This window comes from Nicrophorus vespilloides, unplaced genomic scaffold, assembly GCF_001412225.1.
Source record: "Nicrophorus vespilloides isolate i.1.1-1 unplaced genomic scaffold, Nicve_v1.0, whole genome shotgun sequence".
Lineage (NCBI taxonomy): Eukaryota > Metazoa > Arthropoda > Insecta > Coleoptera > Silphidae > Nicrophorus > Nicrophorus vespilloides.
In genome coordinates this window covers 1-18,317 of record NW_017097450.1, presented here as the reverse complement: position 1 = coordinate 18,317, position 18,317 = coordinate 1, and the positions used below count along the sequence as shown (strand labels likewise).

Below are 18,317 nucleotides of genomic sequence, written 5' to 3'. Positions count from 1 at the left end.
TATATGTATACATACACGTACACAAGAGTGCATAAACTTTGCAATGAGAAACTAGTTGCAAGCAAACTGGAACACGCATTCATTGAACGCCGAAAACAACAACGGTTTCGAATCAACGAAAGAGATTTAATAATCTTCAGGTTAACTTAAATTTTAAATACTTATCAATCTCAAATATGTTCTCATATATTGCGCAACAAAAACATTGCTTTTACCAAGAAAAGTTCCTTGCAAATTATCATCCTTCAAGATTAGTAGAAGTGAAAGTCAGTTGTTTAATTCGCAATAATAATATCAAAAGTTAAAAAAAAAACATATAAATCATATAAGATTTTATCAACTCACGAAAATTAAGCTCATAATCTTTGATATATTAGGAAAATGTAAACTTTAAAACGTTAAATTGAAGTCAAATTGGAACACATCGATAATAAAAACAATTATGTCTTAATATTAGTAAGTTTGTACGGAAATGATCAAATTAATCAGACTAAGCAACTGTATATAATCTTCAAAAAAAACTTAAATTAAACACGAATACAAATAAAAAGTTTATTACTATCTCACAAAAGTTAAGTAATATGTACCTTGTATATTATTTGGATAATATTCTTTAAGATCTAGAAGCAAATACATTTGAAGCTATTTGTAAAGGCTACAATTTGTTAACATATTCTTACTTACATTCACTGAACTAACAAAATTTTCTAAAACTCTAACAAATATATATAGAAATAAAATATGATCGATCAACTTAATTTTTAATCGAAACATGTCAATAATGGAGGCAAGGTGCAAGCACAATATGCAATCAGCCGAGATGAATTTGCATTTAGATCAAGCAAATCCAATGTGTCGCCCACACTGAACGATTGAGTTCCAAATTTACACTTTTCCTCTGAAATTATATATATTAGCATATTGTTTTTTTTTATCAAGAATCAAATTAATTACCGTTAGATGTTTTGTTCGAACGTATAATATTCTCCACTCTGCACGAAGATGCTAAGAATAAACGATTATTTATAAGAATTTTTATAAATATAATTGGTTTTTCACTTACGACAAATAAAATCCTTGGGACAGCAAAGCGGTGAATGCCTACAATAAAGCGGAGCACAGTTGTCTACAATTTGTTTAGAATATAGGATTTCCACGTCGCATCTCATTTTCCTGCAGAAAGGCTCCACCAATTCTCCTTGAAATCCTTGCTGGCAAACGCAATCCATGCAAGTCCTGCAGGGTTGAAAATACTGTCCTGGGTAATAAGTTCGATCATTAGATACGCAGACCGGAGTAGATGCAGTGGCTGTAACATGACATATTTAATGGTAAACTAATTGTTAACTAATTTGTATTTAACATACGGCACTCAATTTTTCGACAACAGCTATTTAAAATGTGTCCTGCATAACATCCTCTTGGAATTACTGGTCCGATGCCTCCTCGAAACTGGCATGGTTTATAACAGCTAACGGATGATCTACAATCAAAATTTTCTTTTTATATTATATTTTATATTATTTTTATCATTATAATTACGTATTATTTTTGATATTGCAAGTGCATTGTCTGCAAGGCCTCGTTCCATTCAAAATTTGTCCATCTTTGTAAACATGTCCTTCGAATAAACAACCGTCCTTAGGTATATGATAATCAGAACAATTGTAGGATTCGGGACAACCATTTTTATCTAAATTAGGTTTGCATTTAATTTCATCGTATAGGAATCTTCCTGTAACTTGGCTGCAGTTGGAATTGGCTAAAAAAATTAAACTTGTAAATTAATAGCAAATATGAAATGAATACTACCTTTAATGGTTATTGCAAAGAGCAGCAACAGCGGAATTGTTAAGTAATGCATACTGTTTTCTTAAACTAAAATACTTTAAGATTTTTCTTTATGTATAGTGGATATTTTAGTAGTAAACAAACCATAATAGAAAAACCCACGATAAGGAGAACCTTCGCATTGTTTTCCAGTTATTTAAGTCATAGTTATTTATAGAAAATGCATAATTAATTTGAAATATTTATTAGTAAATATTAACTCATAATTTTAAAACTGAAAAGTGTTCAGCTCAGTTTTCTAAGTATAGTTACATAGAATTAAATTTTCAATGGGAGTTATAGACTAATGTTTGGAGTTATTTAATTTTGCTATAAGAATGTAAACTGATACTGATGATAGTTGGTCTCAAAATAACAATACTTTTTGTTCTTGAATTATTAGTTTATATCCCAATATAAAATAATTACATTGTGAGTAATATAATTTATTAGCTGAAATTATACATAATGTATTTAAATATTAGTAAATTGTTATAATTATTTGCAACAAAATATTTCTTTTATTATAATTTTGTTTATAAACAATTGATATATTTCCAAATTTTGTTTTTAATAATCATCCAAAAATATGATTTTATTGTTTTCACAAATTTCTTTTATTTTCTTAGTTAATTAAGACAAGTCAATAAAGGAGGTAGAGAACATTCACATTTTGCTGTATAATTGTCACCGTAAACCAAATCCAATGTATCCATTTTGTTGAAAGTTTTCGATCCAAATTTACATTTTTCCACTGAAAACAAACAATAAATATTTTCTATTTCAAATATTAATTTTATTACCTTTATCAACTGATTTGGATTTTATGAGATTCTCAATTTTTGAATCAGATGCTATAAGAAAAATATAAAATTGAAACTGAATAATTTATATAATTGATTTCTTACGACATATGAAATTTCTAGGGCAACAAATTGGATTTTCAAACTTTGAATATAAAGGAGCGCAGTTGTTCATTATCTGTTTAGTAAATTTGATTTCCACGTCGCATCGTTTTTTTCTGCAGAAAGGTTCCACTAATTTCCCTTCAAAACCCTTCTGACAGACGCAATCCATGCATCTACCATACGGTTGAAATTCTTGTCCTTCTATGTGACTTTCGTGATCTACTACACATATAGCCGCATTGTTATACGGAGCTAGAATTTAGTATAGTTTAAGTCCTAAAGTATATTGTGAGAAATAACTTACCACATTTTGTAGACGGGAAACAACAATTCAGATCACCAGTAAAGTAACAGTCAGATGAAAATCCATATTTACCATAAGGTACTCTTAATATATTCCAATTGATACATGATAATTCGAATCTACAAATTCGAATCTACTAGTTAAAGTGATAAAGGCGTAACATAACTTACTTATTCTGTGAATTTTTGTAGCATTTGCAATAGTTGCAAGGATTGGTTTTGTTAATGGTTTCTCCATTCTTATAAACGTGCGTTTTGAACAAACATCCATTTTTTGGTAATTGATAATTGGAGCAATTGTAAGCTACAGGACAACTAATGTTAACTTCTTTAATTGGTATGCATCCGATTTCGTCGTAAAGCAATGTACCCAAACGATCACAAGAATCAGAAAATATAATAGAGAATGTGTCTATGATGGACAAAACCGTCAATAAAATGACTGAACTTAATGAAACCCAAATCATTTTGTAAACACTAAATACATAACGAATTTGCTCTACTATTTATACAAAAAATGGAATTTTGGTTATTTTAGAAACGAAACAATTGCAATTTTTTTTTATCAAAATTGAAAAATATTTCACATATCCATTAATATTTAATCACACATTGATAAAATAATTCATGTCAAAAAGAGGAGACAGAACGATCGAAGAATTTACAATTTAAAATTCATTGCGTGCTCAACATCAAACGAATTATTTTCATTTTTCAATTTGTATCATTAGAATTTTTGAAAATTGTTTAGTTTTTTAAAGATTGGAAAAATAAATTTATGGATTTATTAATTATAACATACAAAATAATAATTATTGTTGCAACAATAAGAAAGTTAATTACTGCAAAGGGCAACATAAAAAANNNNTATACATTCTTAAACAAATTGATTTTTATTAATTTATCTATGACAAAACTATCTATTTCTGAAATATGTCCAGATTTCTGTAATGTTGTAAAATTGGTGGAACATAAAAACAATATGGAACAATGTGTGGGTCTCAGACATTCATGGTTAGATGTGAAGGAAGACACCAGAGGTGATGAAGTTAAGACTGAAGAAATGAAATGAAGAACCGAGTCTTCCTTTTCGTAGATAATAAGCAAGTGGCGCCAAGAACCATCTCACATTAAGGACCTCACGAAAATTTTATGTTATTGGTGTTAAGTAAGAAATATAGTAAGTTATTTTATTAAAGGATATAGACAGGGCTAAATATAATAAATAAAAGTCCTTTTTTTAGGGTATCTTTCAAATTTTCAAGTACAAGATTTTTACAATTAAAATTTTCAAACTTTAGATTAAGTTAAAAATAATTCTTCTTCTTGTCAGTTGCGACAAGTCAATAGAGGAGGTAGACTACACACGCAATTAGCTGTGATGTTGTTCCCATAAACCAAATCCAATCTATCAAATTTGTTGAAGGTTTGCGTTCCGAATTTACATTTTTCCACTGTAATATTAATAATATTATTTTTCAATTGTATTATTGCATAACTTACCATGATCAGTTGAGTTCTGTTTTACAAGATGTTCAATTTTTGAATTTGATGCTGTAAGGCAATAATGTATGTTGTATTAGTTATTCTGAAAGTTAGATCATGTGTTACTTACGGCAAATGAAATCATAAGGACAACAAATTGGGTAGATATTATTATTATATAATGGAGCGCAATTATCAACTATTTGTTTGGAATATTGGATTTCAACGTCGCATCGTTTTTTCCTGCAGAATGGCTCAACGAATTTCCCATTGTAACCCTTCTGGCAGACGCAATCCAAACATTTACCAGATGGTTGAAATTTTTCACCTTCTATGTATCCTTTACTATCGACAACACAGATAGACATATTTTTATACGGGGCTAGAATGATAAATAATAGTAAATGATGAAAACAAGTACTATGTGTTTTACAACTTACGACACTTCAATTGAGAAGAAATACAATTATTCAATTCATAAGTGTAGTAACAATCAGAAGGAGGTCCATATCCTGGGAATATTGGACCAATAGGACCTTCATATTCCACGTTATAACATTCTATTTTAGATCTGCAAATCACATATACACATTTACACCCAATATTACATAAATAATCAAACCAAAATTTACCCATTTTTAGCATTACCGATACAAGTACAATTATAGCATGGATTTGTACCCTTAATAGCTTCTCCATATTTATAAACATGTTTTTCAAATAAACAACCATGCTTTGGTAATCGATAATTTGAGCAGTTAAATGAAGAAGCACAATCTCCATTACTTTTAATTGGCGTGCATCCAATTTCTTCATAAAGCAATGCACCTGATTTACAAAACATAAATAAAGAATCTGGCAAAATTAAACATTGGACGGATAAAACCGATAATAAAATAACTGCACTTAATGAAATCCACATCATATTGCAAGCACTGAAATACAAATCGAATTTGCACGACTATTTATGTAAATAAATAACAAAGGAATGTAGGTTATTGCGTTTCAAAACAACACATATACAGCTTTTTTTGTGAAAATTGTGAAATATTTTCATATCAATATTTAATCGCACATTGGTAAAATAAGACACGTCAAAAAGCAGCGACAGGACGAACAAGGTATTCACAATTACAAAATCCTTGCATCCTTAACATAAAACGGATGTTTTTATTTAATTTTTTCAATTTTGAATATCAGAATTACATTAAAATTGATCATAGGATAAAAAAATATGTATATGTTATTTACATTTTATATAAATGTAACTACAACAAACAATGATAGATCTAAATAAGTTCAAAATGCGTATAGATAAAATACACATGGTTAAATATGTATATAAAGAATAATTTTATAGAATTATTCATGGTATAAGTAGGTTATTTTCACAAATTTAGAAAAAAGTTTCTTGCTTAGACTGGAAATGTGATTTTTTTTAAATCTTATCTAAGACAGGTCAATAGAGGAGGTATAGAACACCTACAGTTGAATGTGACGTTGTATTGATTAATCAAATTCAAAGTGTCATATTGGTTGAAGGTTTGCGTTCCAAATTTGCATTTTTCTCCTAAAATATTCAAAATATTATTTTATTTTATAATTTATCATTGTATCATTTACCATTAGTTGACTTGTATTTCACGAGGTGCTCAATTTTTGAATTTGACGCTGAAAGGAAACAGTACAAGTTTTATTAGATTTTCTGAAACTTTGAGTTGATGTAATGATGCTTACGACAAATGAAATCATAAGGACAACAAAGAGGATAATTATTTTTTAAATATATTGGAGCGCAATTATCAACAATTTGTTTAGAATATTTTATTTCTATGTCGCATCTCTTTTTCATGCAGAAAGGCTCAACGTATTTTCCATTGTATCCCTTTTGGCAGATACAATTCAAGCATTTACCAAGTGGTTGAAATTTCTCTCCTTCAATGTAACCTTTATGATTGTCAACACAGACGGACATATTTTTAGAGGCTAGAAAATAAAATAATAGTAAATTATAAATATTTTTAATGTACACTTACGACATCGAAGGTAAGGAAAACATTGATTCAGTTCATAACTGTTGTAGTTTCCATATAAAGGAATTGAAACCACTGGACCTCTATATTCGCGGTAACGACATTCTATTTTAAAACTGAAAGATACAAAATAATACTCATTTTATATAAACAAACAAAATACCTATTTTTTGCATCACTGGTACATGTGCAATTATAACAAGGATTTGTACCCTTAATAATTTCTCCATTCATATAAACATGTTTTTCAAACAAACAACCCTGCTTTGGTAATCTATAATTTGAGCAATTGTACGAAGAAATGCAATTATGGAAACCATTGATTGGTGTGCATCCGATTTCTTCGTAAAGGAGCGTTCCTGATTCGTCGCAATAATATAACCAAGGTGGTAAAAGACACTGGACGGACAACACCGACAACAAAATAAGGGAAACCAACATTATATCGCTAACCTTAAAATAAATTAAATTCGCTTGGTTATTTATATAAATATTAGGGAATGTATATTATTTCGTTTCAAAGCACAACATGTTTACTTACAGAAACAATTGTACGATAATTGCAAATTGTTCTAATTCTTTGACAATCATGCATTGTTTTATATTTTTATTTATTATATAAGTGTGTAGTTAAAAATAAATTTCTGGAAATTTATTGGAATACGTTCAGGTAGAAGATATAATATTTTATTTAATCAAATGATTGAAACATATTTAACAAAATTTATTTAAAACACATGTTAAAATTATTCAAGTTTTGATTAGTTTGTTTGTTAAAAAGAAAGTTAATAGGCTGAAAATGTTATTCTTTCAGTATTATCCTAGACAAGTCAATAAAGGAGGTATAGAACACCTACAGTTGAATGTGACATTGTATTGATTTACCAAATCAATTACATTTTTCTACTAAAAAAATAAAGTATTTACATTTTTCTATTAAAATTAAAATATAAATGATTACCATTGCCAGTTGAGTTACGTTTTACAAGATGCTGAATTTTTTAATTGGATGCTGAAATAAAACAACACAAGTTTTATTAGATTTTCTGAAAGTTTGAGTTGATGATGCTTACGACAAATGAAATCATAAGGACAACAAAGAGGATAATTATTTTTGAAATATATTGGAGCGCAATTATCAACTATCTGATTGGAGTATTTGATTTCAACGTCACATCGTCTCTTTCTGCAGAAAGGCTCAATAAATTTCCCACTATATCCTTTCTGGCAGACGCAGTCCAAACATAGGCTGGAAAGTGTTCTCCTTCAATGTAACCTTTGTGATTAACTACACAGATGGACATATTTTTATATGGAGCTAAAATTTGAAATTATTATGTAATAAAATTATATGTTCTTTGCGTAAAAGTACTTACGACATTTTAAAGAATAGAAACATTTATTCAAATCATAACTGTCATAACAATCAGATGGAATGATATCGGGTGATATGTGTGGTCCTGGAGAAATTATGCGTTTGGGATATTGACATTCTATTTCTGATCTGCAAGATAGGATAATTCATCAATATTAAAAATACCGTTAATTTATAATAATTTACCCATTTTTTCCATTATTAGAACATGTGCAATTATTGCAAGGATTTGTGCCCATAATAGCTTCTCCATCTTTGTAAACATGTTTTTCAAACAAACAACCCTGCTTTGGTAAGTGATAATTTGAGTAGTTGTATGATTTGGGACAATTACGAAAACCATTATTTATTTTGTTGGGTGCGCATCCAATTTCGTCATAAAGCAACGTTCCTGATTCGTCACAAGGACGTCGAATAGGAATATGAGGAGGAAAATAATACCCTAAAATGCATTGAAAGGACAAAACCGACAACAAAATAAGGAAATTGAATAAAATCAACATTATAGTACAACACTTACAAATAAATTGAATTCGCTTGGTTATTTATATGAAAATAGGGAATGCAGATTATTTCGTTCGCATCACAACATGTTTACTAGCGGAAACAAAGTTTGCTGAAAATGCACGATAATTGCAAATTGCTATAATTTCCCTACAATCAAGCATTGGTTCATTTGAAATTCCATCGATATTTAATAACGCATTACTATAACTTTTACAAAATTGTGCAAGTCAACAAGCGTACGCGACAGCTCGGCGACGGTGTTTTCATATGTCTCTGCAATTGTCGGATTGTCTGAGCAAGCTCTACGCTTCTAGTTTGTCCACTATCACTTTCTTCCCTTTCTCTCTCCATCCACCGTACCCCTGCTACGTTTGTTGTGATGATGTCCCAATATATAAAGACCTAGATCTATTATAAATGTATTTGTTTTCGTTATCCATAATAAACCTTAAAATTAAAAAATAATCTAAAATATAATTAGATTAATAATTGTTATTATATATTATTAATAAAAACAAATTATTAATGTATTGTTATTCATATGAAATAATAACAATTAATAAACTAATTTTATTATAAAATATTTCTTATTGTTAAATTTTATTATTAATAATTCAACAAAATCAAATTAATTAATAATAATTTATTGTTATTAAAAATATATAACCCAATCTACAACGGCGGAAGATCGCACGAGCAATTCTTATTTCTAATTGGATTTCCATCCTAATTCAAACGATCGTTCACATCGAATAAATTGGATCCAAATTTACATTTTGCTGAATCAACAAAAAAAAAATGGATAAAATGCAGTTTTAATGAAAAATAATTTAATCGCCTATAAATTATTTGGTTTATACAACATTTAACATTTGAAGGTTATAGAACAACAATGGGCATTGTATGATTCGTATATTGGACCACATGATTGGACCACATGTTCTTTGGAATTCTTTAATTTGACATTGCTGTTTTTTGCAAAAAGGCTTAATGAAATTGCCGGAAAATGATAATAGAAGGCAGATGTTATTAAAGCACATACATTTTGGTCAAAATTGTTTGCGATGAAGGCTTACATTATATAGCATGTAAACATATTTGTTATAGTTTTATTTACATCACTCATAACATAACATTCTCGTGATATAAACTATAAGAGATAAAATTAGCTCATAATACAATAGGTTAAATTAAAAATTTGTATCAATATTTCTGGTATGAAAGGGACAGGTTATAATCTCACCAAAGGTACAATAAATTTGTGGAGGATTATGGTCTTAAGATGAAAAAATAATAATACTTATATCATAGTTTATTTAAATTTTTTGTTGCAAATATATAACCTTTTAAATATTTATTTATAAGAAACATGTGATAGTTCTTAAAATAAGTCATCCGCAATTATTATGAACATAGTTTTCAAATTATATTTTTATAGTTTATATTTCGCCAATGTATCGAAATTTTAGGTAGAAGTTATAATATTTTAATTAATCAAATGGTCGAAGCAAGGTTATATCTAACAAAATTTGTTTAAAACTATTATTCAAGTTATGATTAGTTTCTTTATAAATCAAATTGTTAGGCTGCAAAATGTTATTATTCTTCAAGTGTTATCTGAGACAGGTCAATAGAGGAGGTATGGAACACCTACAGTTAAATGTGACGTTGTATTGGTTAACCAAATTCAAAGTATTGTATTGATTGTAGGTTTCAGATCCAAATTTACATATTTCTACTGCAGAACTAAAATATATGTATTTTTAATTATAATTTAATATATAAATAATTACCATTGCTAGTTGAGTTGTAATTGAAAAGATGTTCAATTTTTGTATTTTGTGCTGAAAGAAGACGATACAAGTTTAATTAGAATTTTAAGTTAAAGTTAAAGTCATGAGTTGCTTACGGCAAATGAAATCATAAGGACAACAAAGAGGTTCGTTTTCATGATATATTGGAGCGCAATTATTAACTATCTGATTGGAAAATCTGATTTCAACGTCGCATCGTTTCTTCATGCAGAAAGGCGCAACGAATTTCCCATTATATCCTTTTTGGCAGACGCAGTCCAAGCATCTGTCAGAAGGTTGAAATTTCTCTCCTTCAATGTAACCTTTGTTATTGACAACGCAGACTGCTAAATTTTTATAAGGAGCTAAAATTTTAAATTATAGTAAATGATAATATGTAACTACGCGTGAACTTACGACACATTATTTTAGAAAAAAAACATTTATTTAAATCATAACTGAAGTAACAATCATTTGGAACAAATATAACTGGACCTAGACCTCCTATAATTCTGGGAGAATGACATACTATTTTAGATCTGAAAAATATGAAATTGTTTTATAATCAACATATTTTAAACATACACAAAATTACCCATTTTTGCCATTATTGGAACAAAAGCAATTATTGCAAGGATTTGTGCCCTTAATAGCTTCTCCATCTTTATAAACATGTTTTTCAAACAAACAACCCTGCTTTGGTAAGTGATAATTTGAGCAGTTGTATGAAATGGGACAATTATCAAAACCATATTTTATTTTGTTAGGTGCGCATCCAATTTCGTCATAAAGCAACGTTCCTGATTCGTCACAATTACGTTGAATAGGAAGAGGAAAAGGAATATAATACCCTAAAATGCATTGAACGGACGAAACCGAAAACAAAATAAGGGAACTCAATAAAATCAACATTATAGCACAACACTTCAAATAAATAAATTCAAATTTGCTTGGTTATTTATATAAAAATTAGGGAATGCAGATTATTTCGTTTCAAAGCACAACATGTTTACTATTTTGCTAAAAATACACGATAATTGCAAATTGTTATAATTCCCTTACAATCAAGCATTGTTTGATTCAAACATCTACATACATGCAGTTCCATAAAGAGTTAATAACGCATTGCTACAACTTTTACACAATTGTGCAAGTCAACAACGAGGAAAAAACGCACAAGCAATATGCATTTCCAATTGGATTTCCAACCAAATCCAAACGATCGTTCACATCGAATAAATTGGATTTTGTACCAAGAAATTGGATTTAATGCAGTTTTAATTATAAATCATTTAATCACCTTTAAATTTAGTTTTTGCTAAAAAAATTATTCTTTATTTAATTACAATTGCTTACGACATATGAAGGTTACATATGCCCAAAGGGCATCTTTTGATCAAAATATTGGATCACATGATGACGAATTTCCCGGAAAATTCTTCTTGGCAGATACAACCCAAGCATGTACCTTTTGGACGAAAATATTCACCTTCTTTGTAAGTATGACCGTTAATCAGAAAAGTAGGTAATTTGTCAAAAGGTGCTAAAATATCGTAATTTAATATATTTAACTTATTTGTTATACTTTTATTTACGGCACTGTATTTAACCATGCGAGCAACAGTATTTTAAATCTCCCATAACAGAACAACCTTGTGGTACGGACAACAATTGGGCAAAATATGAAAATAGATATACAACTCACTTTTGGATTAAAAACAATACTTAATAATTTCAAAAATAATACAATTAGTAAATTGAAAGTTATTTTCTGGATAAATAAGGATTCGTTCCTAATGATTGATCCGTTTCGATACGTTTTTCCTTTAAATTTACAGACATGTTTTGGTAGACAACCGTTACAATAAAGCAATGTTCCCAACTTGTAGCAATATTCACTTGAAATTTTCTTAATTACTGTAAAAAAAAATATTTTAAAAGATAAATCAATTATACCTCGACATATAGAATAAAATAAACAATAAATGTAGAAAAAATACGTTGTTAAATAACAATATGTTTTATTTTAGTTGCAAAAATGTGGTTTTGTAACTTGGGTTACGTGTGATAACAAGGAAAATTCAATTTACAAAATAAACACGAAAACGTATACAAACTATTTATTTTTTAACAATTACGTAAAAAAATATGATAATAACATTTATAAATTTGACCTACAAATTAATTTTATAATGTGATAAAATTTTGAAAACGCACGATTTCATTAATGATTCATAGTTTCATTGGAAATACTGATAACATGTAAACAACATTATAAACATAATTTTCAAGTATTTATTTGTTCAACTTATATTATTTCATTAAAGTAGAGTACTTTACAAATAATGAAGGAATGAACAGTTTGAATTAACTATGAAACTTTAATTGCGAGTAAATCTAAAGTAATTAACAGCGGAATTCCGACTATAAATTATTACGAAAGTCATTAACACCTTTTGAAGCTTATAGAGTACAATGAAACGAGCCTAATTGACGGTAATTGTAAATTCTCTACTAAATAAAGGCTTTAGTTTAATGAGCTTAGAATTATCTAATATTAAAAAGATAACATTTTCGCTATATCATATAGTTTATTGCTAAATTACAATAATAAGTGTATGTAGCTAATGTGAATTAAATTTTACCTTTACAGGTCAAAAACGGAGGTAATGAACAAACGCAATTAGCTGTGCGCTTTTTACCATCATTTTTGTAAACTAAAGTAAATGCATCGTTTTTATTGAACCATTTCGATCCAAATTTACATTTGGTGCCTATAATAAAATAACAATTAAATTAAAATTAATGATATTATATGAAAGATTTACCTGTTTCTTTCTTTGATCGCACCAGATTCTGTATTTTAGAACCAGATTCTGTAAAAAATAAGTAAATTAAGTTAATGTATTTTTGTACGTATATCATTTTTTACGGCAAACGAAATTTCTCGGACAGCAAAGCTTATTAGAGTTGATGTCGTAGAGTGGAGCACAGCTATTTTCGATCTCTTTCTTGTAAGTTATTTGCACATCGCATCTCATCTTCCTGCAGAACGGCGCAACCAATTTGTTATCAAATCCCGCCTGACATACGCACTCTAAACAGGTGTTAATAGGATGAAATGATTGCCCTTCCAAGTGCGGAACGTTATTTACCACGCAAATATTCGTATGTTTGTATGGAGCTAAAACCAAAAGTAGTTATCTGAAATAATATTATCTTAATAGAAATATACGGCATCTGGTTATTAGGCAACATCGATTTAGTTCGATGACGTGGTAACAATTTCCAGGTAAAACTGGTCCGGGTCCCAACCTCCAGCAAAAAGGTGGATCGCAAACTATATTTGTTCTGAAATATTTCACTTTAGTAATAATTAATTATTAACTCGTTTAGATTCATTTATACCCATTGCAGTAACAAATTTTACAAGGATGTGCATCATTTATAGCTTGACCATCCTTATAAACGGTACGATGAAACAAGCAACCTTTTTTTGGGGCTTTAAGATTTGAGCAGTTGTATGAAGTCGTACAATTGTTGCTTCCCAATACCGATTTACAAGCTAATTCCTCGTAAATCAAGCTACCATCTATAGTACTATTGCAAACACAGTTTGCTAAAAAAAAACTATAATTAATTTAATCAATTTTAATATTTTACTTTACCATTCACTGCAATAGTGGAGAATAAAATTAAAAATTTTGTTAGCCAATACATATTTTTACCAGAATGTAACACTGTTTGTTAATTATCCTTATATACTCGACTAGCAAACATTTCACACGCGCGATAAGATAGAAAGTATTACAGAAACGATCACTTTTTTTTAATTATTAGATAAAAATGTGAAAATAATAATTTACTGGCATGATAAAAATATAAATGTTAAGTTAAATAAAATAATATAAATTCATACAAAAAAAAACTGAAATACGAATTATTGCAAAATAATATTAATAATAGGTTATTACATAAGTCCGTTCGTATTTTGGTGTGCACACGTTGATGTTCAATGGACGGTGTATTGATAGGTGTGGAGGGAGTGGTGATAACGATAGTTGTAGTGTACAGTTCTGACTACATTTTAGAGTAAAGTTTATTTAGTTTTGCTATCTAGTAAACCTTGTGTAAATTAAACTAGAAAACAAAATCGAGAATTGTCTGCTTTTCAAGCTATATTATTTTCGAAAAGGAAAATCGCAATTCAAGGGGCCAAAAATATATGCGATGTCCAGAGGGTATCTGCAGCTACGGATCGCGTGGTTTAGGAGCTGTGGGTTCGAGCTTGCAGAGTGAGAACACCTCACTCAATAAGTTCGTAGATTTAAACGCGGTCATACAAACACAAATGATGCTAAACGCTCTGGTCGCCCAAATTCTGAAATTGTTGCAGAAAACATAAAAAAGTCCACAAAATGGTTTTGGCCAATTGTAAATTAAAGTTGCGTGAGATTGCTAACACCCTGAATATATCAGAAGGTAGTGTATTCACCATTTTGCGTGAACATTTGATCAAGAGAAAGCTCTGTTCGAAATGGGTACTGCGTTTGCTCAAAGTGGAGTGCTTTCCCATCCACCATATTCTCCACATCTGAATCCTAGCGACTACTACCTGTTTGCAAACCTAAAAAGGAAGCTCAAGGAAGGAAGCCCTTATTTTTAAGGGAACGGTTTTCTCGGATATTTGTGTTTATGTTAAGGAGAAGTTTTAAAAGGAAAAGTTTGTGAAAAGACTTCGATGCCAGACATAGTCGAACGCCTGGGACACGTCAATGAACAAAGTGCTCGAATGTCCCGCACTCGAAGTGAGATATCTGGAAATTGGAAGTTGTGATAGTGAGAAGGACGATATTGAACTTCGCAACACGAAATATGAAAATAGATTTCTTCAAACATTAAACTAAATAAAAGTTATTTACAAATAATTTATGTATTTACTTGAGTTAATGAATTTAAATTTATTTATTAACAAAATTTATCAAGACACTTTTATGTGTTTAAATTTTCCAGTCCATTAAACTGTAAGTAATAAAATATTATTTAAAAATAAAAAAATATTAAAAAAAATATAAAAACTATAACGAGAATAAAGAACTTTCAAGAAACAAATTAAATTTTCCATTTCCAACAAAATTAAATAAATATTTTTATGTTGCAATTATTTTATTTGTTCCGTTAATGTTTATTTGTCATAGATTCTTTTAATAATCTGATTTGCATGTCAATGAAGGTGGCAAAATGCAAGAACATTCAGCTACTTTCTCTTCATAAATATTATAAGTTAAATTCATGATGTCGTTGATGTTGAATTCGAGTTCGCCGAAAACGCATTTATCTACAGAAAACAAATCAAAATTAAAACAAATTTTTTTTTTTTATAAATGTTCTTACCATCTGTAATGCTAGTATTTTCAACGACTGTAATATTCAAAGTTTTGGAAGCTAAAAGATGATTTAATTATAAATATTTGATGCAAAAAATATAATAAAGATTACGTACGACAAATATAATGGATTGGACAGCAAAGAGCATCGGCTGTTTTAATATAAGCAGGAGCACAATTTTCAGAAATTTCCTTTGCAAATCGTATTTCCACGTCACATTGAATGCGTCGACAAAAAGGCTCAACGAATTCACCAGTAAATCCTTTTTGGCACACGCACGATAGGCATTGTCCTTCCGGTTGGAAATGTTGTCCTTCTTTGTAAGTTTTGCCGTCAACTTGGCAAATTGCAGAATCATCAAATGGTGCTACAATATGTTCAATTAAAAAGAAATTAATATATTACTATTAAGCAACTTACGACACTTTTGACCAGAAGGACAACAGGAATCCAAATCATCAGTTTGGTAACAATTCTCGAATACATTCCAGTTGCAATCGTAGACTGCACAATTAATACTTGGTCTAGATAATTTTAATTAAAATCTATATGTTATTAAATTAATTATAACAATAAATACCCAAATGTTTCATCAATGCTACAAATGCAAGCTGGATTACAAGGAGCTGTACCATTTACGTTTTCATTATCTTGATAAATTTGTCCTTTGAAGATACAAGTATCATTTGGTACGGTGTAATGAGAGCAGTCAAAAGATTTTGGACAACCAGTTGGTCCCAAAGTCGGAGTACAACCAATTTCTTCATACGGTAAAATTCCCAAATGATCACAAATCTCGTAACCTAAAAAAAAGATCGATACAAATCATTATAAACAAAACGAAATTGATATTTAATAACTACAAAAAAAAGATGTTAATAATTGTACGTTTTACCTTGAATCACGGCGATTATAATGCAAAAAACGAAATTGGTTATGCGAAGAATCCTGTTGGATAGCACGGAAAACACTGACGCGTCGTCCGAATACTGAGTATATTTATACTTATTCGAAAAGCACACAATCTTATTTACAGAAAAGGATAAAAAACTTTAAAACAATAGTGTTTTATGGTAAAGACAATTGTATTGCATTTCCATTGTATTTCATTTTTTTTACTCTTCTTTACAATGTAATTGGATGAAAAATTGTGAAATGAATTTTGCATTAATTCAATTAATAAAAAAATTAATTAAAAAAATTCTGAATCACAGTATTTATTTTATTTAATACTTGAAAATCAATGACTAAAAATCTGATCTGCATGTCAAATGCGGTGGTAAAATACAGGAACATTCTGCTACTTTCTGTTGATTATATCTGTTATAAGTTAAGTTTAAAACGTCGTTGATGTTGAATTCGAGTTGGCCGTAAATACATTTGTCTTCGGAAACGGTAGAATCTTCAACGGCAGATATACTCAACGTGTTTGACGCTAAAAGATATTTAGAATCAACGGAATTGGGTGTAAAAGTAAAGTAACATTACGTACGACAGCAAAGGGCATCTGCAGTTCTAGTGTAAGCAGGAGCACAACCTTCAGCAATCTTCTTGGCGAAACGCAATTCCAAGTCACAATTAACACGGCGACAGAAGGGCTCAACGAATTCGCCAATAAATCCCTTCTGGCAAACGCAATTTAAGCATTGTCCTTCTGGTTGGAAATATTCTCCTTCCCTGTAAGTTTTACCATCGACTTGGCAAGTACCCAAATCATCAAAAGGTGCTTTAAGAAGTCCAATTATTAAATGTTAAATACACGTTTTGTTGCCATTAACTTACGGCAGATTTGATCGGTGGGGCAACAAAGATCCAAATCATGAACTCGATAACAAACGTTGTAAACATTAAAGTGGCAACCAATCGCAGCGCAAATAATTTTGGGTCTAAAATATATTGATTAAATTTACTATTATTTTAACTAATTATAAAGTAATACTCAAAAGATTCTTCAGCGTTGCAAAAACAGCCTACATTACAAGGATTAGTACCGTTTATTGACTCGCGATTTTGGTAAGTTTGTCCTTTAAAGATACAACCATCGCTAGGCACTTCGTAATGAGAACAGTCAAACGATTTTGGACAACCATTTGGTCCCAAAGTCGGAATACAACCAATTTCTTCGTAAGGCAAAGTTCCCAAATGATCACAGATTTCTTGAGCTATAAAATAAAATTGACTTCAATTTAAATTTAACAAATTTTCAAAATAAATTTATTTATATGATATTTATGTATTTAGATAATGTGATTAAAAACATCAATATATTGTCGAAATATCACCTTGAATCACAGAGCTTGCGACGCAAAAAAGCAGGAGATTGGTGAGGCGAATATTAATGTTGGATAGCTCGGAAAACACTGATTCGTTGCCCGAATACTGAGCATATTTATACTCATTCGTAAAGCATATTTATTTTTAATTACATGAAGGAAAAAAATAATAATTTTAACAATAGTATTTTCTGTGGAATCCTTTGATGCAGAGACATTGTTTTACATGTTATTTATTTAGCACTTGATCTCGGAGATACAATTTGATAGGAGTTACAGGAAATATTCCATTTCATTACAATTGTGTACATTTACTCTACTTTAGAGTGAAATTAGATTAAAAAATATGAAATTATTATTTTACAAATATATATTTATGGTAATTTTTGGATAAATATAATCATAGTTCTGATTCATATTAT

At 29.4% G+C, this 18,317-nt stretch overlaps 5 protein-coding genes across 5 annotated transcripts; all 5 read right to left on the bottom strand.

The window, feature by feature from the left end:
* Positions 1–761: 761 nt before the first annotated feature.
* On the bottom strand, positions 762–1,864 carry LOC108560154 (kielin/chordin-like protein). Its single transcript, XM_017917598.1, has 6 exons — positions 1,813–1,864; positions 1,543–1,762; positions 1,368–1,483; positions 1,064–1,309; positions 955–1,005; positions 762–898 (listed from the first exon to the last, which is right to left on the bottom strand). The coding sequence occupies exons 1-6, from the start codon at positions 1,862–1,864 to the stop codon at positions 762–764; spliced, it is 822 nt and encodes a 273-aa protein (XP_017773087.1).
* Positions 1,865–2,453: 589 nt separating this feature from the next.
* On the bottom strand, positions 2,454–5,440 carry LOC108560153 (kielin/chordin-like protein). The gene is made up of 9 exons (XM_017917597.1): positions 5,159–5,440; positions 4,967–5,097; positions 4,657–4,908; positions 4,545–4,595; positions 3,213–3,453; positions 3,043–3,161; positions 2,739–2,990; positions 2,634–2,684; positions 2,454–2,584 (listed from the first exon to the last, which is right to left on the bottom strand). Exons 1-9 carry the CDS (start codon positions 5,368–5,370, stop codon positions 2,460–2,462), a joined length of 1,434 nt encoding a protein of 477 aa, XP_017773086.1. The 5' UTR covers positions 5,371–5,440; the 3' UTR covers positions 2,454–2,459.
* Positions 5,441–5,971: 531 nt separating this feature from the next.
* Positions 5,972–10,833, bottom strand: LOC108560152. Its single transcript, XM_017917596.1, has 6 exons — positions 10,830–10,833; positions 10,351–10,599; positions 6,563–6,664; positions 6,264–6,512; positions 6,150–6,197; positions 5,972–6,096 (listed from the first exon to the last, which is right to left on the bottom strand). Exons 1-6 carry the CDS (start codon positions 10,831–10,833, stop codon positions 5,972–5,974), a joined length of 777 nt encoding a protein of 258 aa, XP_017773085.1.
* Positions 10,834–12,813: 1,980 nt separating this feature from the next.
* LOC108560151 lies at positions 12,814–13,954 on the bottom strand. The gene is made up of 6 exons (XM_017917594.1): positions 13,903–13,954; positions 13,643–13,853; positions 13,470–13,585; positions 13,167–13,418; positions 13,063–13,110; positions 12,814–13,008 (listed from the first exon to the last, which is right to left on the bottom strand). The coding sequence occupies exons 1-6, from the start codon at positions 13,952–13,954 to the stop codon at positions 12,869–12,871; spliced, it is 819 nt and encodes a 272-aa protein (XP_017773083.1). The 3' UTR covers positions 12,814–12,868.
* A 1,427-nt stretch (positions 13,955–15,381) lies between these two features.
* LOC108560150 (kielin/chordin-like protein) lies at positions 15,382–18,001 on the bottom strand (the record flags this gene model as incomplete). Its single annotated transcript, XM_017917593.1, has 11 exons — positions 15,382–15,572; positions 15,629–15,679; positions 15,738–15,989; positions 16,043–16,146; positions 16,203–16,425; positions 16,518–16,626; positions 16,927–17,057; positions 17,115–17,348; positions 17,405–17,508; positions 17,562–17,784; positions 17,905–18,001. Coding segments are annotated over 11 exons (1,662 nt in total), but the record flags the coding sequence as incomplete, so codon positions are not given.
* Positions 18,002–18,317: the final 316 nt, after the last annotated feature.